General features: G+C 43.0%; 2 protein-coding genes across 10 annotated transcripts in view; one reads left to right on the forward strand and one right to left on the reverse strand.

Moving 5' to 3' along the window:
* HPS5 (HPS5 biogenesis of lysosomal organelles complex 2 subunit 2) overlaps nucleotides 1–9,193 on the reverse strand; it is a 24,039-nt gene extending 14,846 nt beyond the window's left edge. The window contains exons 1-9 of one of the 6 annotated variants that reach the window (XR_009819043.1): nucleotides 8,076–8,584; nucleotides 6,885–7,054; nucleotides 6,309–6,419; nucleotides 5,431–5,495; nucleotides 4,656–4,848; nucleotides 3,077–3,210; nucleotides 1,618–1,833; nucleotides 1,205–1,276; nucleotides 878–966 (exon numbers count right to left, since the gene is read on the reverse strand). Coding sequence is in view for 5 of the 6 variants with exons in the window: in XM_061999626.1 (XP_061855610.1) it covers nucleotides 878–966; nucleotides 1,205–1,276; nucleotides 1,618–1,833; nucleotides 3,077–3,210; nucleotides 4,656–4,848; nucleotides 5,431–5,495; nucleotides 6,309–6,419; nucleotides 6,885–6,992 (988 nt within the window). In the remaining variant the exon portion in view is untranslated. Of the gene's footprint in view, nucleotides 1–877; nucleotides 967–1,204; nucleotides 1,277–1,617; nucleotides 1,853–3,076; nucleotides 3,211–4,655; nucleotides 4,849–5,430; nucleotides 5,496–6,308; nucleotides 6,420–6,884; nucleotides 7,055–8,075; nucleotides 8,585–8,630; nucleotides 8,714–8,921 lie in introns of those variants that run through there. The other 5 variants (XM_061999626.1, XM_061999625.1, XM_061999624.1 and 2 more) reach the window with 5 other exon arrangements.
* Nucleotides 9,022–25,447, forward strand: part of GTF2H1 (general transcription factor IIH subunit 1) — a 20,809-nt gene continuing 4,383 nt past the window's right edge. Inside the window, exons 1-11 of one of the 4 annotated variants that reach the window (XM_061999629.1) lie at nucleotides 9,022–9,380; nucleotides 11,681–11,845; nucleotides 13,323–13,491; nucleotides 15,319–15,511; nucleotides 17,874–18,036; nucleotides 19,646–19,739; nucleotides 20,426–20,575; nucleotides 20,701–20,780; nucleotides 22,051–22,181; nucleotides 23,275–23,362; nucleotides 24,596–24,684. In XM_061999629.1, coding sequence (XP_061855613.1) covers nucleotides 11,786–11,845; nucleotides 13,323–13,491; nucleotides 15,319–15,511; nucleotides 17,874–18,036; nucleotides 19,646–19,739; nucleotides 20,426–20,575; nucleotides 20,701–20,780; nucleotides 22,051–22,181; nucleotides 23,275–23,362; nucleotides 24,596–24,684 — 1,217 coding nt within the window. In that variant the 5' untranslated portion in view covers nucleotides 9,022–9,380; nucleotides 11,681–11,785. Of the gene's footprint in view, nucleotides 9,381–11,680; nucleotides 11,895–13,322; nucleotides 13,492–15,318; nucleotides 15,512–17,873; nucleotides 18,037–19,645; nucleotides 19,740–20,425; nucleotides 20,576–20,700; nucleotides 20,781–22,050; nucleotides 22,182–23,274; nucleotides 23,363–24,595; nucleotides 24,685–25,447 lie in introns of those variants that run through there. The other 3 variants (XM_061999631.1, XM_061999630.1, XM_061999632.1) reach the window with 3 other exon arrangements.

Here is a 25,447-nt window from a genome sequence, read left to right on the forward strand (position 1 = left end):
TATGTGGAAAACAAGCACTGAAGAGTGCTAAGCTGGCATCTCACAAGCATAAAGCACAGTTAAAGTATCAAAACTTTCCAGAGTTGCATTTCTAGAAAGCATGCCAAAAGTACACTAAAGTTACTCAAAAGTTTCCTTTTCCTTGGACAGATGATGAAAAACTAAGGGCTGATAATGATGATAAATAGATTGTTAGCAGTGAAACAGAAGAAAAATATTTGCTAGTAGAAAAACACTTTAACTTTTCATCAATTTTCAAATGCAATAGTTGTGCTATATGCAAACATTCTGTCACAAATGCATTGGAAACTTAACATCTCACGGGAGAGAGAGGGAGAAGGGGAAGGAAAGACTTGAACGACAACGACTAACTATTCCAGGACTATGCCTAAAACCATACACACAAAACTGGTTACAGGGTCTCATTCATCTGCCAAATAAGTACATTCCCTAGTTCCAACTTAGACAGGTGTTAAGGAAAAAAAAAACCAACAGGTTTTAAGCTTTTAGCAGTCAGATTAAGCTTCACAGGATCCCTGACAATCAACTCAGAACTAAGGGTACTTCAGGCTTTACCTCACTAATACTGCAGGTTATTACCTCTCACTATTCAATTACTGTATTTTCAGATTCACTCTACCTTGTATTCTGTTTCTAAAGCATGTTTTCAGAAATATGGAGAGAGGGTTGGACTGGAGGAGGAATGGAGGAGATTAAGATTCAAGGATATACCCAATACAACAAGGAGAAAGTTTTCTGATCAATCTTCTGCAACTCTGCTGCAGAAACTTGAGCTTGAAAAGGCTCCACGTCAGAGCAAGACTTTGGAAGTGACAAACGTCAGTCAACATTATGAAACAAAAATTCTTAAGTTTACCTTTTACCTCACTCCAGAGTAAGACTTGAACACTTTGGGGAAGAAAAATATAAATGCCTCTTTCTGTCCAGGTCATCACACAGTGCTCACTGCAAGCAAAGCAGATGTTAAGATGGTCCAACAGTTAATTGTGGTAGTCATTGTAAAATACTCAGGGATGGCACTGGCTTAAGTAGAGCAAACAAGAAGTGAGATAGTTGTTTAGCATGATACTTGGAAAACTCTTATGCAAAAAGATGAAGTTGATAATATAAACTAGGAGAATATAGAACTTCTTTATTTTTAGGTCTATTTTAGCAATAGGAAGCTATGCTGACAAATACTCACGTCAAATAAAGGAGCTTGGGGAAAGATAAAGATTGTGGAGGACAGCTGGAACTAGTATAATGAGGATCCAGCCTGTAAAGTAAAATTATCATCCATTACAAGCGTAACTACAGCAATATCACTTTCTTAATATAGTATTCTTAACTTTGTAAATACAAGGCTGACTTAAATAAACAGCCTTGTAACAGCAGCATTCACTGTGGCAGCCACAGATATACTTGCAGAATTGAGGTTATGACACTTTCGATAACTACTGGCTTCTGTTACTACAAGATAAATTATTAAGATGATAACCAGGATTAATGTTTGACTGCAGAAGGAGTTTATTTAATCTTCTCAGCATTAATGCAGTTCATTTCAACTAGTCTAACCATCTCCAGCAAGTTTATCACCAATGACACTCATGTCTGTACCTGAGAGTAACAACAGGGAGAGGTGGTGATGACAGCAGCTGCTTGAACTGATGTGTGCTCTGCACTTCCCCATCAAAATTCACCTCCCACATCCTTGAGCCAGGTCGAGCACAATATATTAGAGGCTGTTGATTCCCACTGTTTCTTCCAACAGGGAAAAAACATGCTCCAAATTCTCCATCTCTCTCTTTATTACCAATTTTCCAGAACTTCTCTCTAGTGGAAAAAACCACACCTGTTAAAGCACATTAATACAGGCTGTAATTGATTTTCTTCCAGAACAAAACTACCAAATCCTAGTTGCTGATTGGTTTTGGTCTTTAAAAAGACCAAACCCTGTAATGTACATTATCAAGCCTGCATAGTTCAGAAAAGACAGGGTGCAGAAATAATACTAGTTTAAACAAATGCACATTCGATTACAAAGGAGGTTTTTTTGCCAGCAGAACCATTTGGTCAACCTGGTGATGGGAAGGTGATGGTACAAATGATCCCAGAAAGCATTTCCAATCACATAAGATGGTGATTGCGAATATCTAGCATGGATTTACAAAGGGGAAATCGTGTTAATAACCCTCTACAACAGAATGACTGGCTTGATACATCACAGGAGAGTGCATGTTATCTTGACTTCAGTAAGGCTTTTGGCATTGCCCCTGTATTTTCACAGACAAACTGAGGAAGCATGGGCTCAATAAACACACACTGACAAATGCCAAATCCTGCAAACCCCAAGGATCAGTCCAGGCCAGCTGCCTGGAAAGCAGCTTTGTAGGGAAGGGCCTAGTGGTACTGGTGAACCACAAGCTGACCTTGAGCCAACAATACACCCTTTGGCAAAGGCAGTCCACAGCCTCCTGGGCTGCATCAGGAAGAGCATTGCCAGTAGGCCAAAGAAGATGACCTTTCCTGCCTCTTGGCACTTAAGAGACACATCTGGAGTGCTAGGTCCAGTTTCAGTCTCCTTAGTACAAGGAGGACAGGAACATACTAGAGAAAGTCCAGCAATAGGCCATAAAGACAACTAAGGGATTGCAGCACCTGTCTTTTAAGAGGCAAAGAGAGCTGGGCTGGTGAGCCTGGAACAGGGAAGGCTCAGGAGGAACTCACGTCATCCCATGGGTACAATACCTGATGGGGGAATACAGAATATAGAGCCAGACTACTCTCAGTGACTGCCAGCAAAAGGACAAGAGGTAATGGGCACAAATGGAAACACAGGAAATCCCATAAGAAAAAAGCTCTGTTATTGTGAGGGTGGCAAAGGTTGCCCAGAGAACTTGTGGAGTCCTTTGTCCTTGGAAATGCTCAAAACCTAACTTGACACAGTCACACACAATCTGCTCTACTTGACTGTGCTTTGAGAAGGAAAATTAGACTAGATGTCCACCAGAGGTCATTTCAGAAGCTCTGTGTGACTCTGTAAAGTCCAAAATTTTTTAAGTAAAATGTGACTTGCCTTTCAGTATCACACAAGTAAGTGCGTGTAAGTGAAGATATGAGTAGTCTGCCATCCAAATAATCAAGCTGAACAACCCGAGAATCTACGGTGGTTATAATCTGAACAGGAAACATCACAAAAGTAGCAGCAGCCTGCAGTTAGAAAGAAAAAAACAAAAAAAAACAGAAAGAAAACATACTAGTCCTCAGTTCAAAGTAAAGACTACTTCATTAAATAAAAACTAGAAAATTCAGAAAAGACTCACGTATGCTACAAATACACAGCATAAGACAGAGGAGTTCCTCTCCATCTCCTTTACTAAACAAAATTGCAGTGCTTAGAGGCACAGAAGTCTAAATCCTCCTTTTCCCAAAAATATTATTAAAGGTTGAAAAGAAACAATTGTATCCCTGTAGCATCCTGACAGCTCTTTATACAGAGTGTGTTCTCTGTAACATGAAGGGTGGTTTATTCTTGTTTTTGTAAGCTTTGTGCTTTTGTCAATCCTCTCCATAGGTACTTTCAGATAGCAGAGACAGACTTGATGGATTATTTGATACCAAAAAAAAGTCTTCCATTGGATTTTAGGTGGTTTACATAAACTCACTTTCTCTATTACCCTGCAGCAAATGACCTAAATACTGTTTCTTACACAAGTGTCTCAGTTTGCATGGCTGGCAGACTATGTCCTAGTCAGACTTCTTATGAATAAGAAACCTCTAGGAACTACACTGAAATTTTCTAGCAGCCACCGTTTCTGACAGCTTAAAGCTGTTTTCTTTCTTAGTGCATGAGAGACTCAGCAGTCCAATTCTTTAAGCGGTATAAGCATATTCCATGGCTCTTGCCCTTCCCTCCTTTACCCTCTCTTTCCACAGTTGAATTTTTTGGTCTTTCTTGAAATGGAATAGCCTTGCTGCTTTTGAGACATCAAATTTTCTATCAAAATCTTTCATGAGGGCTAGAAAGGACCTGGAGGAACACACCTATTTCCAGATCATGCTCCTTACAGATCAAAAAAAGGAAACGAGCAGGTAAGGGTAAAATGTAAAGTACACTCAAGGTCTAGAAATCAGGCTGGTATCATTAACGTGTGTCCCCTGCAAAAAATATAATAGATGTAAGCTTACAATAAATAGCAGGTGGACATGAACTGATCCACATATTTAAGAATGAGAGTATCCAGACAGAGCTAAGCAAAATCACAACCTGCGACTGGCTTTTCTCAGATCAACAGCTGATCTGAGGACTAAAACACACAGCTGCACCTGTACCTGAAGACTAAAGAATCCAACAGGCTCAAAAGCACCAAGACCCTGGCCTTGGATACTTGTAAATTCCAAGAGGAAGCAGCTCAGCCAGTTTTTAAGCTTCTATATTTTAGGGCATTTTTATGCTGCATTACTAAGACAGGTAAAAGAGAGGAGTGGGGGAACTTCACAGGTCAGGATTTCTATTGTTGTCTCAAGAGACTGAGTCAATGCTACCAGAACTTCATCAGGTGGCAAGTCTCTCCCTGTTCTATATGACTAAAATAAACAAAATGTTTCCACACATCATCCCCTGTGACTCTCAAATCAAGTATGTGCCATTTTACCTTCCCTTGCTTTGACGTGTTAATCTTGATGGCTGATACTTTTCCCACGTGATCTCCTACAAAAACACGAAGGGTAGCTGTATCCCAACAGAGAGCTGTGACTTTTCTGCCTTTATGCTCAGAGGAAACGTAGATCCGTTCTGGCTTCCCACGACGTTCTTGATTCAGCTCCCAGACTACTACAAGACCTTGGCTACAACCATTAAAAAAGAAAAGAACAATTTGTGACTGAGCTTTATAATGTTTTATCGGTGATAAAGATGCATTGCCCAAAGAAAATCTAAGCACAGTGCATCTCAGAACTCTTGTTTGAGGTCATATGCTTTCAAGAAGTGCCATATGTTGAATTATAAAGAAGAACTGTTCTTCCTTGTATTATGATGCATCAGCAGCTCTGACTGGAAGGTTGCTCTCACATTTTACTGGGACTGCCAGTGAGGGCACAGAAAAATAAGTACTTAGACGGATTTTAAACAATGTAAATGGTATTAACCAGCAATCTCACTCTGGTAAGTTAATGAAGAGATTTCTTTTGATGATGAAAGGTCTCAGAGACATTTATCACCATAACTTCCCATACATTAGAAATAAAAATTTATTAATAACTTATTAATTACTATTAATAAAGTCTAACTGTGCAGAGAACTGTTCTGTAGATGCCTCTACCAGTCAATTCTCTGCACCACTCACGTTCTCAGCAGATGCCCAAGTGTGAAACTCAGAAGCTACTTTAAAATATCGATCCAGCATTTAGATTTGTGAGTACATCATTTACCTGGTGGCAACAGCAACATAGTCCTCATCATGCAAACAACAGGCAACCCGGGAAATGGCACCTTCCTGAAAGCAAGTATGGCAGTAAGCATAGGTAAAAGTTGTTCTTGTACTGCCTGTGCCACTATGCAACTTTTATCTTTTAAGACAGAAACCAGATTCATGTCAACAGCTGCTACTGTTTTGTCCTGATGCGAGTTTGGGTTTTTTTGTTTGTTTGTTTGATGTTTGTTTGCAAACACTGAGCGTAGTCTAAAGAGATGCAGCTAACAACACCAGGATTTAGAGAAAAATGACCGCAGTTCATTCTCTGATTTGGAAAATAAATAAATCAGTTTCCTGTCCTTGTACCTATGGAAGTTATTTTGTCAGAACTGAGTCTTAAAAAATGGCTCAATTCATGTTACAGTGGGAGCAGCAGCAGCTGTCAGGAAACAGCATCTAGCTGTAAAAACAGCAGTCTCTCTTCTGTGACCTCTTTGAGCAAAAGCAAGCCAGCCTATCTTTTAGTTGGTTATCGAGGTGGTTCGTAGTCTGGACATCCAAACATTGTTAGTTATTGACACATGATGTGCTCTGGTTTCATATTTAAACTTCTAATTCTTAAATACTCAGGTGACTCTGCTGCTGCTAAATGGAAGAATTTAAAAAACAAATATGCGTGACCCTCTCAAGCAAGTTCTTTAACACCAAGCACTCCAGGACACACTCCAGTACCACAACCTTTTTTAAAAGGTGCAGTCCAAGACTGCACCTTACTTGAACAACTCAGCAAGCTGAAGATGCTTATTGACTCTTAATAAAAATTAACTTAAAATAACATCCCTTTGCAAGTCCCATTTTCCCTGGAAAATTTTGTACAGAATTCTTTACCCTTACCTTATGGGCAAGAAAGAGTCTTTGCTTCCAACCATCTTTCTGTATAAGGTTCAGTCCTCCTCCTGAACTGCCTAGAGCCAGCCATCTCTTTGACACATCAATACATGTGCACTGAGGAAATAAAAAGCACAATACACAACATGGCTGATAGTAATCACTAACAACAGTAATTTTTTCTTCTGTCATTATGCTATTTTTTTTAAGGTTTCATTGTTTGCCAGCTGTGTGTAACGCTCCTGAAACACTAGCAGCACAGTCTTCAAAGATAATGTAATAGCATTCCCTCACACCAGAGACAACAGTAGCAGACAGTAACCCTGCAAGGCTGTGTTATTTACCCCATAGCTGCATTAAGACAACACATACACACACACACAGAGTAATACAATCCTTTGTCTTCACCACTACTTCTTCCCAGTGTCCTCCCCCCATCACAAGCTAGCATGCACACATCTAAAAAGGAGATACTGAATACTGTGGGTTAATCAGATAATAAACCAAATAAAGTCATTATTTGAATTTATAAAAACCCAAACTATCAAAAAAACCCTCAAAACTCCAACCACCCACACTCACCTTCAGCCTACTAGAATCCAGCCTGAGTGCAGAAAGTAACGGATCCAGACATTCAAACTCTGCCAACACATGGTTGTACGAGTCTGGAATCACTGGCACAGAGGCCATCGGTGCACACGACCAGCACTACGCACTCATGGGTGTGTTACAGCTTCAGCTTTTAGCTCTGCCTGTCAAAAATAAAGCAAGTTCTTGAGTAGTTCACTTCTTAGCATTACATCCGTTTTTCTGTGCTTAAATAACCACCCAACACCTTCCCATCCAAACAGCATCAGGTTCCAATTTGCCAAAAAGGCCCACAGGCTGCAAAATTAGATCCCTGCTCCATTTCAGAAAGGTTTAGGTTGGAGTTCATTTCAGAAGACTCAGACTTTCAGATCTCAACCTTGGAAATATTTAAATTGTACCCATAAGGTGTGTTTACATTCACTTGTGAGACAGGTGCTATCTACCTACCGAAAATGCCTTGTTTCACAGTAAAACTCATTTCCTCTCACAACATGCACCCTTGATTTGAAACTAATTTTATCAAGGAAAAGATTTAGCCTTGGCATTTTACACCTACATTACCATCCTCCTCAAGGCTAAAATTAAGGACTATTATCTTCACTTGATACCAAACTTAGAATTATCTGCCTTTGTTCATTTTTGTACAACTACACATAAACATGTATAAATCATTCTTTCCACAGTATCTCCTTTACAGCATTAGAAGATAGAGAATGCAGAGTGAAAACCAAGAGTTAAATAGTTATTAAAGCTGCAATCTCATGTATTTTTTCCTGAAGAGCACATACTTCAAAAGACTCTCTTGCTAAGGAATTTTTAAAAGCTTAGATCTGTATGTTGCTAAAAATTCCACTTCTTATGCTCCATACTCAAGCCTCTGAATTTCCAAATAACGTTTAGCATGCAACGCCACAAATTAAATAACTCCTTCCCAGAATAATGTCACGTGAAACACCTCATTTCCTTACAAGAAAAGCGAAAGCTTAACTCTCACCAGGCGCTCTAAAAAGGGAAGATCCATATTTAGCCAGAAACTGAAAATTATTTCTTCAACATTCTCAAAAGCAACTCTAATGACACGATTTGAGAACGACTCCAGCCCAGATACAAAGACCAGACCATCTCTGATGGCTAAAAAAAGGGACTGCTTAGAGTATTTTGTTAAGAAAGACACCCTAATACCTTTTTTACAGGTCGCAAGGAAAGTCGCAGATAACCCTGACCAAACAAGTCCTGCCCGAGACCCGAAACCCTCCCTCAGGACTCTGCTCTGGGAAACCCGCACTCGCTTGGCGCCTGACCCAGCCCTGAGCACTGCCCGTTTGCCCAGCCCCCGGCCTCAGCACAGAACCGACACCCTCTTCATTTTCTCCCAGGGACACGGAGATAGGCGAAGTATCGCAGAAGCTCAAAGGCAGCTCTGGCTCTTTCCAATGGGCTGATTGCGGCTACCCGGCCGCGCAGACAGAGCCCCCCGAGGGTCGTCGCACCGCCAGCAGCGGCGAACGGCTGCTCCGACAGCGGCAGCCAAGAGGGCAAAGGCTGCTGCGGGACAGGCCCGGGAAAGGCACATGAACCGCTGAAGCTCCCTGGGGCCGAGCTGGCCTCCCCTCCCGTGGGCACACATGGTCAGCGGGCACCGGGCTCCCCGGGAAGAGAACCGAGCCCACCCCGCCTCGCCAGGGGAACGCGGCGCAGCCCCCACCCGGCGCGAAGCGACGCTGCCGTGAGACACACCGCCTTGCTGCGCCGTGCCGTGCCGTGCCGTGCCGCGCCGTGCCGTGCCGCTCGCTCCCGCCGCCGCGGCGCCGCCCCCACCCAGCGCGGCACCGCCCCCACCCAGCGCGGCACGTGACCCGCGGGCGGGGCGGGGCGGGGCCGGCGGCGCGTGCTGCGTCACGCCGGGCGCGCCCGTGCGGAAGCTGCGTCACACGCGTCCGCCTTCCCCGGGCACGTGACGCTGACGCGCCGCGCCCCCTCCCACCGCGGGCCGGTGCCGAGCGGAGGCCCCTCCCCCGCAGCGCCGACCTGGGAGCGGAGCACCGGGCCGCGGGGCTCATGGCGGGGAACGAGCGCGGCCGGCGTGCCGCGAGGCCGGGTGACGCCGGGGGCCGGGGAGGGGGGGCCGGGCGCGGCGGGCAGGGCGGGAGGGAGAGGCAGCGATGGCGCCGTTTGTCGCCCCGTCGCTGCCCCCTCCGCCCGCCACCGTCATGGCGACCGAGGAGGGGCCGTCGCGTGCGCGGGGAGGGCGGCGGGGGGAGGAGCCGGCCCGCGCCACGTGACCGCAGGGGCCGCGCCGGGGCCCGTCCGCCCGTCACGTGAGGCGGGCGTTGTTCCCCGCCCTCCCGGCGCCTATGCGGCCTGTTCCGGTCACGTGCCCAGCGCTGCCCGCCCCATGGCCCCAGCGGCGGCGGCGGCGCGACCCCCGTAGCGCCCGCTCCAGCGCCGGCCCCCTCGCGGCCGCCGGCACCCGCCACCTCCCGCACGGTAAGCACCGCGCCGGCGCGGGGGGGGCGGGCGGCGGCGCCGGGAGCTCTACCTCGCTGTGTGTGTGTGTGTGTGTGTGTGTGTGTGTGTGTGTGTGTGTGTGTGTGTGTGTGACGGGTGCTGGGGCCCGATCCATCTCCGGCCGAGCCGCCCGGGTCCCGGTGGTTCCCTCCCGGCTGCAGCAGGGCAGCTTCTGCGGGGGAGCGCGGCACGGTGCGCGGCGGTTTTTGGCCTACCGCGCGTCCCCCTCTCCGCGGCGCCGGCGGCGGCTTGACGGCGGGGCCTCGAGGGAAGGGACGGAGCAGCGCGGCGCCGGCCGCCTGTCCGTGACCCCCGGGGAGGCGGGCGGCGGGTTGATCGCAGCGCTGCGCCCGCAGGTCGCGGCTGGGGGGCTACACTTCAGCCCAACGGTTGGCCGCGGGTGCGGGCGGTAGACAAAGAAGTGCCCTCGCAGCGCCTTCCCGAGCCGCGGGAGCCGAGCAGAGCCCGGCCAGCGCCCCGCGAGGTGTTCTGGGGGCCCTTTCGTCGCAGCACCGGCAACGCTACACGGAGCGTCGGTGATGCCAAGGGGGGAGAGAGGCCGGATTGACCCTTCAGGCGGGCTCAGGGGCGCAAACTGTGGGTGTCCTCAGCACGCCGGTGCCCCAGACAAACGGCGTTTCTCACCCCTCCCTGCTCTGCAGAGCCATCTTCCTCTGCCAGGTCCGGGGTTGCCCCTCGGGGTGCTCTCTGCCAGCTTCCCAGCCCCCTCCCAGAGGTCCTTGGGCTGCGCGGCCCAACCGCCGGGGCCCGCCTGCATCCTCATGTCACTGCGGTTCCATCTGGGCTATTCGTATAGATATTCTGCTGTTCCCTGCAGGGAGTGGAAACCCAGCAGCAAGGCCTGCACCAAATCTGTCAGCTCACCTGCCAGCCCATGCCAACCCAGAGCGAGTCAGGATTATGAAAGTCTGTAAAGGTTTCCCTTGTTTCAGCTCAGAATTTGACAGAGCCACGTGGAAGGAGACTGGAGTGAAATGCTGATAATGGAGAGCATTCAGAGCAGGTGTTGTAAGGAACAGACAAGAGAGGTGCCTGGTTTTAAAAGTGGTTAGGAAGACTCACAGCATTAGAGGAAGGAAGGATGGCTGTTGGAATTTGATGGTATTTCCAGAAGCTGCATTCACTCCCATAGAGCCAGAAGGGGAGGGGTTATAGATGGATAAGCAAAGACGAGTTTTTTTGTTGTTTTATGCCAGTGCTGAATCTTTCTGACAGACTTTGCCAGTTGTAAACTGCAGCTGAAATAAACATCCTCAAGACAGGCTTGACTACAAGTCATACCCCATGGGTTAGGGCTACTGGTTGATCAAAGTGCATTTCAGAACCCTTAACCATCACTTCAGAAGCTCTACAGCTGGAGAATTTAAAATATACTTTGTATGACCTTCCTGTTCTGGAAGATACTTCAATGAGAGAACAGGCTGTCTTTCAGCATTTGCAGCTGAAGAACTCTAATCTGATTTTTTTAGCAGCAGATTAAAATCATCACTTAAAGCTATAAAATACCAGAACTCCTCTGTCTGCATATTGCAGTTCTCGCCCCTTTGAACAGCGGTGTCATCATCCATGGTACTGATTCCTGGAAACTTCAGTTGTTAAATACAGAGGTTATGAGATTTGGGCAGGGATTAATAGATCATTGATGGCTCTTACCCTTCTGCACAGTAAGCCTTAAGTGTCCAAAAAGAGAATGAGTGGTGTGCTGCGTGTGCTTAGTGAGGATGTAGCCTTCCCCTCTGCAGTCGGTAGGAGACCATCCTTGCGCTTTTTTAGCAGCTAGGTGAGATTTCTTATTTAAGGATTTTTCCTGTACTTGTAACAAGAAGCCATCTTGTTTTCATTAGTGAAAGACAGTAACTTTCCCAGATCCTCATTATTAATATTTTTGTAGTTCTTTTTGATGTACTGTTAAAAGACAGCTCTGGAGTGTCTCCATTTTGGGTAATGCTTACCGTGCTTGTGAGTAAATTACTGAGTGAAAAAGGAAGCACAGCAATGACCTGACATGAAAAAGAAGAGCAGTGAGCTTGCGTGTTCATCCTCCAAGAAGGTGGAGTGAGCCACTTGAGGGGTAATTGTGCCTTCACAGGTTGCACACTGCAGAGTAACCATGGTTGGAAAGGAGTTGAAGTTGCTCTCTCCCGATAGTTTTGTTCCATAGTTGAAAGACTAGAGGTGGATGAAATAGCATGTCAGGAAAGCAAAGCAACTTGCATGAGAATGAGCCTTTTTCTTCTTTCTTTTTTCTTTCTGTTCAGGTTTAATTCCTTTGCATTCCATGGCTTTGTCTCTACTGAATTGGACAATCATGACCTTAAAGGACTGAAAGTAATAAAGAGAGAAAAAAGTCAAAATCCCTAGTCATGCATATGTTGAGGTTTCTACTTGATTCAAGTCTGTGGCCAGCTGCCTGTAAAGATAAGGTGCTGATGAGAGACTATGGACCTGTGACAGAAAACTCCACATAAAATGGTAGTGCAAATAGCACTGAGACAGAATAATGCTGCTGGGGAGACTGTAATGGAATATGCTAGGAAACAGTCCTGAAATCATGCCATGCAGTTTTTGGGAGAGAAGCATTAGCAGGGCTCCTCTGAATGTGGCACAGCATGTTCTAGTGACTGCTGCAGTGGTGCTGATGAGAAACCCCACATTGCACTCAGCATCACTGAAGTCTTTGACAAAGCTTTGGGTGACTGTAATGGTGAAGGAGCGAAGCTTAAGTGCAAAGCCCTTTTGCCATTAAGACTTTCTGTTTAATATTTTACTTAACGGATTTCATCAATGGGCTTGTAAGACTTTTGCTGAAGAGAATGCTGTGCAACTGTCAGAGTAAAATACCTTATCTCATCACTGTGTTTTTAAAGATAAAAGAAGTAATGTGAATTTAAATGTGATTTATAATTTTGTGGTACTTACTAGTAGTGTGACAGCTGATGGCACGTGGCTGTTTGCAGTCTGATGCAGGCCCCAGCAAATATTCCAGGTCTCGCAAAGCACGTGAAACATGCATGTCAGCATTTGAAAATACGGTCTCACAGATCAGTGGTAAAGTGTACAATGTGTGAAATACAGCAGCTGGATGGACAAACATTGCAGTAAACATAGAAAAGGTGGAATTTTTTAGTGGATGTATGGCCCTGTGTTAATAGAATCCTTGTGGTGTCCTTAATCTCTGGGAAATTTAAGGCTGTAGGGTAAATCTGTAGAGAGGAATGCTAGTGATGCCAGGGAGAGGAATGCAGCGAGGATCAAAAGGCTGGTTACCATTTTGTTGGCGTAGGTATAGCATTAGTCCCTCGGACTTTGTGGGAGAGGGATAGGAAACTGGCCAGCTGAAATCAAGTGTACAAAACGTTGTTCAAGCCACAGGCAAAACTCACCACAGTAAGAACAGGAGTGTAACTGCGATATCTTATCTTTAGCACAGACAACTGAAAAGCCGTGATTTTTTCACATGCCTTGTATGTTTCCCTTTTCTGAAATGACTTAACATCTGCGATTCACACTGAAGAAGGGAATTGCAGCCAAATGCAAGAGGAGATTTGGAATTTGTCATTGTTCGGGTTCAGTGATCTGAACTTGAGAAACCAGTAAAGGATCATGAAAACAGGAGAATTTGGTTATCGGTTTAAGTGTAAGATTTCTGGGTTTTAATTGGAGCAAAAACAGTATCAGCAATATATTCAAATGCATTATTTAGATAACTGGCAGTGCTTTGTTTCAATAAATTTGCTGATTGTACTGACAGAGGGGAGCACGGCAGTCTTGAATGTTTCAAAAATCATGTAGGCATTAACGAGTCATATGTGTGTGGTGATACATTGATATAGATAGGAGTAGGGAAAGAGTTGCAGCAAAAGTAATTATACTAATCAGCTCAACTGCTTTTTTTAATAGCTTCTTATAGCCACAATGGCAACATCATCTGAAGAAGTGTTACTGATTGTAAAGAAGGTACGTCAGAAGAAGCAGGATGGAGCTCTTTACCTGATGGCTGAAAGAATAGCATGGGCACCTGAAGGCAAAGACCGATTCACAGTCAGCCATATGTATGCAGACATAAAATGTAAGTGAACACTTCTCCTCTTCCAGCTTCAGCAAACAACATTTTGATAAACATTTCAGTCCAACCCTAAGCTTATTTGCTATGAAACACTAGTAGATAAGTTAGGAGAGTTGTAAGAGTCCACAGCATTGACTGTAGATTATTCTGTGTAGCAGCAGAGAGCAGGAGCATGGTATCACCAGTTTATTAGGGATGCTACTGCAGAACTTCTGTAGTCTTACAGATGTTTAAGTTACAGTGCATTTACTGTTAACTTTTGATAAACGTCTGCAATAAATTGGACAGAAAAATAATCCTTGCCATATGCTTGGAGAGGGAATGGTGGGAGGAGCCTTGAGAAGGAGTATAAGATTTTCAGGGGCTAACACAGAAACTATCTGGCATGTCATCTGTTAAACTAGGCATCTAAAGCTGTTTCAGTTTTCATGTAAAATGAACCTTGCTGCTTTATTTTCATCCAACAGACCATAGCTTCAGCAGAGCTAGCTTCTGTAGTTTGGCCTAGCTGGTAACATTCTGAGTAAGCATTTGCTGTTGCAATCACAGACTACTTGCAAGTCAAAACTGAGTGGTAAATGTCTGTAGCATGCTGCCTTTCCGACTCCAATTAGCGCTCATGCTCCATGTGCTGTAATGCCAAAGAAGGAATAAAAAGAAAGTTGTGTGTATCACTTGGTAAAGGTTTCGTGATGATTGCTGTTTAAAATCACATACAAGTACCGCAGCGTGATCAAAAGCGTATGGGATAAATCACAATATGCTGTTCTCTTAAGTGTGAATGCGATAAAGAATTTTCGAGCTCAGTTCACCTATGATAACCAACTTACTGAAGATTTTATTTAGCTATTTACTTACACTTAAACAGCTTATATTTAAATAGTTACATGTGTAGACATCAAAGTCTTTTAAAGTTAGATGAAAGATACACTTTTTTATCACTTGTATTTGTAAATTTGTAATAGAGATGATAGTTGACTAGTCACTTCTGGTTCCTGTCTCCCACTTGGACTGGACAGTCAAAGTTAGGTATGTGACATCTGCAGTGCTGCACTGAAGTCACTATAGCACAGCAGTCCATAAACAGTTGTTCTAGCCTAGTTCTAGCCTCTGCTCCCTCTGGTTACGAGAAAGGAAGCAGAGGTTAGGTTTTTCCTGTGAGTCATGAGGGTGTAATAGCACCTCGGAGGCACTGCTGATCAACTGGAGGACGAGTAGCTAAACATGCTTCCCACACCACTTGAAACCAGCACACCTGTGCTGTCAGCAGACGTGCTGTTACCCCACCCTGCCCCTGCTTTCTTACCACTTTTCTATGGGAACTGGTCCAGCTGAAAAAAACAAAAAGGGGTTACTTCTCAGTGGATCAGTTCCTTGGTTTGACTTGTTGCTCAAATGCTAACACTGGCACTAGAAAGGCAGCAAGAACTGGGAAAGGGGAATGAATGAGACTGTCATTTTTCAGCAGCAGCCTGGTTTGGCACCAGCCTCGAGTGTCCAGGGGATGCCAACCTGATCTGCAGCAGTTTTCTAATGGAGGATAGGGGGAATGCAAACATGAACTAGAGCTCCTGGGGAGCAGCTGAAGGATACTGAGCAATAGGCTACTGGTGACTGTGTTTTGTGTTGCAGAGAGAAGAAGGTGTAGGGTTCAAACTAATTTAAGGGGGAAGACTGTCTGTTCCACTTTCATGTCTGGAATTCGCACACGGAGTAATGGTATTTAATTAGATGATGAAGATAACTGCTCATAAGCAAATACTCTAGGGAAGAGAGTTTCTTGTGTAAGCTACTTGTCTGTTGCTAATTAATACTCTCTGTGTAATCTAGGCCAGAAAATCAGTCCAGAAGGGAAAGCTAAAATTCAGCTTCAGCTAGTGCTGCATGCAGGGGACACAACCAACTTTCACTTCTCCAATGAAAGCACAGCAGTGAAGGAGCGAGATGCAGTAAAGGATCTTCTTCAGCAACTGTTGCCCAAGTTCAAAAGGAAAGCAAATAAAGAACTTGAGGAGAAGAACAGGTAATGGGAAAGGAGCCTTAAAAGGTTTTTTGGGTTTTTTAAGAACTGTGTAGCTATGTGTATTTCTGCTCCCAGCTGCTGTTATTGCACCATTGTTTCTGATAGGGCATTTGTTTCCCCTGTAGAAATCTCTCTGCTTTCATTTGAGTGGCAGTTCCTTGAGACTTACATAACTGTAACATGTTGAGACTGCACTTGTGTTCTCAGCCACACGTTCCTGAGGTGTAGAGGCAGCCAGCCCAGCTGCTACCCAGTCTTTGTTATCCATGACTGGGAGATGAAAGCACCCAGCTGGCAGTCTGTCTCTTTAGTCTTCTTCAGTATATACATATCACTTAGAAAAGCTGCTTGAAATGGGTTTGGGTTTTTTTTTCCTTTTCCAGAAGTTCTCACCTTCCTTGATTTGTTTTTTTCCTTCTAGAAATACTAGAATCAGCTACCAAATGAACTTGATTGTTCTGATCTCCCGTCTCCTGTTATTCTTGCACCTTAACATTAAGATCTTTTTCCTCGCTGTATAAACTCTTCCCCCTCAAATCTTCTTTCCCGGTGTTTTATGTAGTCTACTAAAGTGCCAGGTATTTTCATGCATCTCATTTGAGATGCAGTAGTTTGTTATTTGGCATACAGGATGTTTATTCTAAAAGAATGTTTTGAGAAGACATTCATGACCCCAGTCATTTTCCCAAAGGGGCTTTTAAGATATGCTTCCACTCCTTTAAAATGTGTGTATTAAAGCAGTCCTTGGGGCCATAGCACACCCTGCTCTGCATCTCCCCACGTGAGTTTCACTTCATTCTAGCATCTGCTGTGAATCCTGTATCTACTAGCTTCTGCTTCCAAAGACTGTTCTAGCTTTGAACTTCAGTAAGTTAAAGATAGATTTTTCAAAACGTCGGAGCATAGCCTCAGTGGGCAGGTTGGACCTCTGCAAGGAGATTTCTCAGCAGAAGGGCAAGAGCCCTTGTGCTGGACCTCTGACACATCCAGGATTAGCTGGTTACAGTACTGCAGCGACCAGTGGGGTCTGCAGCAGTGCAGACTTCTTTGACACTATCACCAACATTCTAACTACTATCAACATTTCTAACAGTGTTAATACTGAGGACATGGGCAGTCTTAATATTTCTATCCTTGAAGGGAGTCTTATTGTGCCATGTGGCATTGAGAGTTTTTCTAGTTAGAGAAAAGCCAAATTCTCTGCACATACTTAGTCGTAGTCTGTTCTTTTCCTGATTAGAAGTCCAAGTCTAGTGGTCGGACTTTATTTGCTGAATTGCAACAGATGAGGCAAAAGAGTTTCACAGTTCTGGAAGGGTACTACATCCAGAGTCCCTGTGACACTGCCTCCATCTAGTGGTATGTGAGGGTCAGGTATGCACCAAAATTCCAAGTTTTAATGAACTAATTAGAATAACAAACTGCTTCCTGCTGCACTGATTTTTAAGAATTGCCAGTAATCCATGTTTGTACCAACAAGAGAAACCGGAAAAACCTTTGTGGTTAAAAAATAATAGGGCTGTCCTGCCACAAAGTTTTCACTTCCACCTCATCCTACTTAATCCTTCAAGCAGCTACAGATTTTCATTCAGTCCAGGTTACAGTTTATCCATGGCCTTCCCTAGACTACCTACCATCCAAGTTATTGTATGACTGTGAACACCTGTGTTTCCTAGTGGGGTTTAAGCTCTATTTACAGAGTTGCATGAAAAGCCACTTAAAGATTAATTAACTGAAGTTTCAGGTGCATAGATTCTTTGTATCTTGGATAGTAAGGGTGATATTTTATATATGGATGATAACTTTCCTAAGCATTATTCCCTAGTGGAAGTAGTGAATAATGCACTTGGGCTGCCTGATGGGTAAGTGATGAAGACCTTACTGTCACCAACAGAAACATATTTGAACAAACAAATTAGAGTTTTCTAAGGTACTGAAGCCATGTATGTTTTGTAATCTGTGGTCTTGCACTAGAATAGAGATGTCACTAACTACTGAGTTTTAAAATCCTAAACAAGAATTGCATAGGGCTGAAACTTTTTTTCTCCACACAAGACCTTTGTTAATGGAAGTTCAAGAAAATTCTTTGCACTTTGCAGTTCAGGGGACTCCAGTCCTGGATGTGCAAAGACACAAGAGCACCACAGAATATTTTAGGACAAGACATTAATCCCACATTAATTTTTTTCTTAGCTGTTACTGTTTTACTGAAGTTGCTTGTTTGCAAAGTCTTGTTAAGAAATGCACAGCATTTTGAAAGAAGAGTTGGTTTCTGTTCCTTTTGTGAACTCATGTTAGTTATGGAAATCCTAGTGATTTATTCTGCAGTGTTTCAATTCTATTCAATATATTCTTTTACCAGAATGCTGCAAGAGGATCCTGTTTTGTTTCAGCTCTATAAAGACCTTGTTGTGAGCCAAGTAATCAGTGCTGAAGAATTCTGGGCCAACCGTCTAAGCCTGAATGCAGGGGATAATTCTGCAGCACCTAGTAAGCAGGATGTGGGCATCTCTGCAGCATTTCTGGTAGGTTGAAATTCTAACTTAAAGGATTTTAGAGCAAACAAATTGGGGAAAGCAAGAGTTCTGCTCATGTACTTCATTTTCATATACTTGAATATTGTTCTTTCTTGGTTCCTCAGCTTAACACCTCTCTGCCCTTTGACTACTGCAAACGTAAAGGAGAAAAAAACCTGAAAGTTTTACACAAATCTGCAACCTCAGACGTTTTGTCAATTTTAGATGCTCAGTTTGAACTTGAAATCGACAGCAGATGTTGTCTGTACTACTGCTCTGCCTCCTGTAAACCAGGAGTAATGATAAGCTTACAGTCACTAGATTGCAGCCTATTAGGAAGAGTATCTGTTGCAGGACTGTCATGCCTAAATGAAGCCACAAAGACTTTCCACACAAAAAGATTATTTTTTATTCCCTCCACAATTTTTTTTAAACCAACACATGCTTTCAGCTACTTGAAGAACAACTGGTATGTCTGAGAGCTCGTTTTACCTCTCTTTCCCCAACTTTCATTTGTATTACTCATTCATGGAAACCATGCTTCAATTATCTCAATGCAGTCTAAAATTAATCTCGGTCCAGTCTTCAGATTCCTTCCACAGAGACTTGTTTCTACTTCTATGACAAAATTCATGCGGATTATGACCCTTTAGCTGCAATCCTGCTTCCACCTTTGTAATGACTGTACATACATCAAGGGTTTGTGGGGAAAAAGGAGGTGGGAGTTGTTTTATGACTTAGCTGCTGTACAGACATTTTCCCCTAGAAGCACCTGAATCGGTTACCAAATTATCTTCATTGCTCTCATTTCCTGTGTCCGTTATTCTTACACCTTAACATTAGGAAAAACCCAAAACCTTCAGAACTGAGGCTTTCTTAAAATAACTGGTTGTGTTTGTGTACTCTGCCATTTGTGAAGAAGTTCAGATATTTGTGTTTCCTAGTATAGGTTAAAATAACTATGTGTGCTCAGAATGAGAGCTTCTCTAGGAAGAGGGTGGTACAAACACTAGCATTTCAGTGTGCAGGAAAAGGAAGAAAAGGCAAACCATGCAATCATCTATTTTTTCCTGTCGCTGGGAACTGGGCTGAGCCGCTTGCTTGCTCAAGAGCTTCCTAAAGACATCATTGAGATCTAATTTGCAAGTTCTGACTAAGGCTTATATTTTTCAGTTACACTGAGATGCTTTCAGTGTATAGGAAATAAGGTGCAAGAGCCATAAATCCTTTTTTGTCACTCCATTGTCATCACTGATCAGTAGCTGAACTGTTGAATGAACAATGTAAGATTAAGCACATAAACAGGCTTGTTTTTCTCTGAAACGAGGCTCTGTTGCACTAAGCATACATTCTTTTGACTGATAGCCTAGTCTTTGCTTTTCATCTTCTAAAGCTTACAGTCATCCCTTAAGTGGCAAGTATAATAAAGTAATTAATGCATGCTTTCATTTCTCATTCTAAAAATACCTATTTATGATCAATGTGCTACGGATTATTGGAGGAGGAAGACTATTTTATCTGCAGCAGAATTTGATTTCAAGGTGCCAGTTTCTTTCCTTCTCCAGTTACAGAAGGCATTCAGACATGACTGGTTTTCTTCCTCTGTGCTTTTCCTTAGGCTGATGTAAGGCCTCAAACCGATGGCTGCAATGGTCTGAGGTACAATTTAACTTCAGATATCATTGAATCCATATTTCGAACATATCCTGCAGGTAAGAGTGGTGCTTCACATAACAAACACATGCATCTAAGATATGGGTTTTACTGTTTTACTGTGGGAAGACCAGAATGTTAGTCTGAGCCTGAAAGTATAAAGGACTGTATCTTCAGGCTTCTGCACGATTTTGCCAGCCTCATTTGAGGGATGGGAATGAGCATGTGCTGAAACATGCTTTTGACGTGAAAACTTGATTTTGTTAAATGAAAACATTTTAACTTCTTGCATTTACGTTTTTCTAATTATGAATAGATATTTGGTTCCCAGGATACTCTCCTACTCAGTACTTCAAGTAATTGTTAAGTTGATTAAATCACCTTTGGGAGGAAAAGAACCTGATTTCCATTGTTCACCTGCACCATGTTGAACACTGACACCGGTTCATTTTGCCTTCTAGTTAAAAAGACTAGATCCATTCTGGGAATAACTGGACTGGCAAATTGAACTTCTGGTGTGTGTGCAGTTCACGTTAGGATATTCAGACCACTGCTCAATGCCTTTCTTTTCAAAGTAGTGGGTAGTGTTGCAGGGCATAAGAGAGCACCTGTTTGCTCAGGCTGAACTACTGCATTCTCTTGTATTTATTGGCAGCATTAGACAGAGAGCAATGATTTTTTTAACATAAAATACTGTATGAAGCTGTGTAGAACAGTTTGTAATCGTTATGGCTTTTGTTGACAGTAAAAATGAAATACGCAGAAAATGTTCCACACAACATGACTGAGAGGGAATTCTGGACACGATTTTTTCAGTCCCATTATTTCCATCGGGACAGGCTCAATACAGGCTCAAAAGACCTCTTTGCAGAATGTGCCAAACTGGATGAAAAAGGTAGGATTTTTTGAACAGAATCTTTGTCTTCTCCTTTTAAAGGTTAAATATAAGTTCAAAATCCTACAGTTATTTCAACTTGTTTGGATACTGTTTTTCATGGTGTTTTCATTTGTTTCGTATAGGGTTAAAAACGATGGTGTCTCAAGGAGTAAAAAACCCCCTGATAGACTTAACAGCTTTGGAAGATAAAACATTAGATGAAGTAAGTAGCTGGCAAAAAAACCCAACCAACCCAAAACCAACTTCCCCCTTTTTAAGAGAAAAGTGGGTGGTCCTCCTGTTACAGTAACTACAAATGCTAAGTCTAGAACACACTACCTACTAGGCTGCTGCAGAGGTTGGATGCAGTGTGTAAAGAAATGGAGACTGTGGCTGTGAGTCTGTATGCCTCAGATGTCTGCTGTAGTGTGCTGGGTACAAAAAGCAGGACTTCCTTTATTAAAGAATTATTATTTCATTTGGATGGCTTTTCTCATCTAAAGTGGCCTCTCTGGTTTCTTCCTACCTTTTAGAAGCTGCAGCAACATACAAAAGAGTATCACAAAACAGGAAAGAGTCTTCGCACTTGTTCTCACTTTGAACACAGCTGTTCGATTTGGCTTAATTGTGAGGACACTTTACACAGTTTTCTTTTTTAAGCTTTAAATACTGTGTTTTGCTAAAAATATGACTAACTGGAACTATAATCTGCCTTCAAATACAAATTAAAACAATTGTTACAAATAGCGTACCCTAATGTGAAATAACTTAGTGATGCACTTCTCTGCAGCTGATTTAAACTTTTGAGATGTAATTAATGATGCTGCATTAAGTTTTTGTTGAGGTTTTGTGAGGGTTTGGGGGTGGTTAGTGGGGTGGGGTATTTTGCTAAGAGTTCTACAAAGGTAATGGTCTGAAGCTGGGCTGGCAGTCTAGGATATAAGTATGTTGGAAATGCTAAGCAAACTGCCCTAGTTTGCTTTTCAGGCTGGTTAATTGCAAGCATGAAACTAGTAACTAGGGAACACTGCCAATGGGAAGAGTTGAGGCTTTTTGAATTTCTAGTGGTATCACATCCTCCTGACAGGTGTCAGTGAGCTGCTGGTCTCCCAGGATGTTAACCAGAGGTCATTAAAAACAATTGCTAGCTCTTACATGCCATCAATGCCTATCTGTTTCATACAGATGATCCTTAATTTTTTTAAACTAGTTCCATTTTCACTTACAACAGATTATGGGTTTATAAAAGTGTCTGTTTAAGAATTCTTTTTTTTTTTTCTCTCAAACACCTCTAAACTGCCACGTGTGAGCAGAACAAAGTAGCCTATGGAGATTTTTCAAAGTACATAAGGTGATGGTGCGGCAAGGTAGGAAAATACTGCTTCAGATCATTAGAGTTCAGAGGAGGTAGTGGGCTTCCTGGGTCAGTGGGAAACAGAGAATTGTCCTTCTGGTTTTGGGGCAGGAGGTAGCTAATATTATTTTCTTTGTAGGGCTATGGTGTTGCTTCTGTGGCCTCCACATCAAATGCCTCAAAATCTGCTAGAGAAAGTAGCAACGCTGCCATTATAAAACGCTTTAATCATCATAGTGCCATGGTCCTTGCAGCTGGCCTCAGGAAACAGTAAGTTTCAATGTTATGTAAAAGCTTTTTTGTAACAAATGTTTAGGAATTTCCCAAATGAAAATATATCTTCAATTGTTCATCCAACCTTTTTTAATTTTTATAAATGAAGTATTTTAATCTCAAAATGAAAACACCTTTAGGTTCCCTTTATAAAGTTCTTCAGAACTGTCCGAGATGACAAATGCTATTTTTAGCTGAGTTATCATACAAAGCAGATTGAAAAAGGAAAGGCTGTTTCTGCCTTAGTTCTCCATCCCTGGTAAAGGCTGAAGAAGTGGTGTTCTGTTGAGTGTGGGAAGGTGAGGCCTGATGCAGAGAGTTCTTATTGCCTCCTTTCCATGAGCAGGTTTGCTGGGGCTTCCTGTAGTACATGGACATAAGTAAGTGAGGAAGCAAAAGAACAGTGTGGCATGAGTGGGTGAGATGAAACCCTGACATTAAACAACAACAAAAACATATCAGGTGGTTACGTTTGTTTACAGTGAGCTTCACAAATGAAACTTCTTGAGAGGCATGAAGTGGGTTTGATGTGAAGCCAGCTTTACAACTGGTTTATAGACAACCACCACAGGATTACTACTCTACCCAAATCCTACAGAGATCTTTATTCTGTGTAGCTGTGCTTCCTCATGTTGTTCTGTCTCGTACAAATTGAACACTGGACTGTAAACAGTCCCTTCTGGTTAACTTACGTTTTTCTCAGTTCAGAAGGAGACGAACCAATCTCTCTCCTTCTGAAACGGCACTGTCTTAGGGCTCCAATAGCTCTGCTAATAGATGGTGTTCCTAATTTAGTTGTGATTTTGCTGTGTTCCCCTTGCATTTTTGGCATGCTACTGTTTCTGAAGAGGAGAAACACTTTTCCCTGCTGGTGAACTTCCCCCTTGACAAACAGGTTTATGTGAGGAGTTGGTTCCTTCTATCTAGATAAACTCCTGGAAATGAAGACGTAAGAAGGGAAAAAAGTTGACATACAGTATGTGAACATGCATATAATGTTTTTGAAACAGATGTATTTACTTTGTCTCTAGCTTGTATCTTAAGTTTCCTATGAGGTGAATTCTTCTTAATGCTGTTTCTCTATTTTAAGAGAAGCACAAAATGACCATTACAGTGAGACCAGCAGTACGGATGGAAACTCCAGGGATTCAGATCTCTTTCAGCCACCACTGAAAAAGGTATAAAAGCTAGCTGATCCAACTCTAATTGAATGGAACTGGAGGCTCTGTTTCTCCAAAGATTGCTGAAGGTTCCTTACTTGTTTTATGATGCATCTAAAGTAATACTCATTTAGGTTTGCTTAGAAGAATATAGAATAAGAACCTGATGGGCTGTAAGCAGCTTTGTACCTCTCTTACTAAACACAAATAAATTACACCTTGTATTGCTCTCTCTCTTCAGTGGTTCCCAACAAAAGTAAAACATTTCCAACATGCTTCTGATTGGACCCAGAAGTCTGGTTCTTGCCATTCTGTGCAGTTCTGGTTTTGCCTTCCCTCTTTTCTTTTTTTTCCCAAATGCCTGAAAACTTCTAGAGAACATCATCTGAAAGGGATGTTGGTGTTCAAGCACCAGTATTAACCTATGAAGTGTATTGTTTGTAGAGGGGATGATTAAACCAGCACTTAAGGTCAGAAGCTGAAGTGAGGTTAAATAAAGCGTAATGACACCTGTTGCTCTGAAGTACAGGGCAACAGCCTATTTTCAACTAACCACGGCAGCTCACAAAGTGGAAAATAGTACTGTAATTGCTACAAAACTGAGTTGAGTACTCTAGCAAGAGTTGACAGCCTAAAGAGAAGATGCCAAGGAGACTCAAAACCTGCATTTGCTATGAGAAAAGGTTGTGAATTGCATGTGGTGTTAAATGTTGAGGTAGTCAAGAGCTTTCACTTTCCTGAAAGCTACAATTTTTACTGAGGAGAAAACAATATATCAGGACTAGAATAAACATGATGAAAAGAGGAGTGAAAGAGTAGCCTGAGAGTAGGAGACTTCAGAGGGAGCTTTTTCACCGTACAAAGTCCGATACCACAGTCCTGTTATTTCTCACCACTTTAGCTCTACTGTCACCAGATAGAATGGGTAGTTGGGGCTTTGGTCTTACACTCCTGTACACCAGCCATTAAGTCATTACAGTTTCTGCTTATCTGGAGATAGATGGACATAGAAAGCCCAGAGGATGATCTATGGACAGCAGAACACTTTTTGGAAGTGGCAGGGCCTGCAAGTGCCAAGACTTCCAGATTGCACATTTCAGACAATACTGGGCACTGCTGCCCCTGGAGTGTGGACATGAACCGTTCCACACTTTAAGGTTTTAGTAACCCTTCTGCTCAAACTCAGTGAACTGGAAAAAAGCACTAATGGTGCCTCATTACTAACGTGTATAATTGTTTGACTTATTTTAGGTGAAACTGCAGGAGTCCATTGAATATGAAGATTTATCAAAGAATAATAATGTTAAAACTATTGCACTAAACTTAAAGAAGTCTGATAGGTAAGTTAGCAAAGTCCACACAGCTGTTACAGTGTGTTCCCTCTAGCAGGTCTCTCATCACAGCCTGCACAGAATCAGCCACACTCAAATGTGTTTGGGAACCTAACAGGAACTCCCACATAAACCAGCTTTCAAGTAATTCCCACTTTAATTTGCATCTTGAGTTCCTCTTGCTTTTCAGCAAGTCAGGTCTCCATAAGCCTACGTGAAGGGCTTTGATATGTCGCTTCTGTGAAAGCAGCAGACCTGCATTCACAGTTCAGCTTACAGTGGAAAAGTGTGTGTTACATGTGGAAATATATAGACCATACCAAGGAAAATCCACTTCCAGACAAAAATGGTACAGTTGGGACAGTTTGGGCTGCTCTCTGGTCTAGTGTTTTTCTAGTAATAATGCTCTCGTTCCAAATGTGCATCTGACTTCATTGAGCTGAGTTTCAATGGAAGATTCTGTGAGCTCCTCTATTCTAATGCCACTCCCAGAACCACATGGCTCAAGTGGCTTTTCAGTGTCAAACTGTTGCTCAGGTGCAACAATAGAAGCTCTCCTCTCATGGCTTCCCTAACACCCCCCACACACACCCCCCTACCCTGTTTCCCACGTGACAATGCATTTTACTTTGCCCATAGCTTCAGGTAGCAACATCGATGGTTGCAAAGTATCTATAATTGGCAACATTTGAAGAGCTGTCCCTGAGGTTGGTCTCTGTTTTACCAGCATTCTTATTAATACGCTCTTTTCTCTTTCCTTTTCTGACCCTGA

Source organism: Colius striatus, chromosome 7 (genome assembly GCF_028858725.1).
Source record: "Colius striatus isolate bColStr4 chromosome 7, bColStr4.1.hap1, whole genome shotgun sequence".
Classification (NCBI taxonomy): domain Eukaryota; kingdom Metazoa; phylum Chordata; class Aves; order Coliiformes; family Coliidae; genus Colius; species Colius striatus.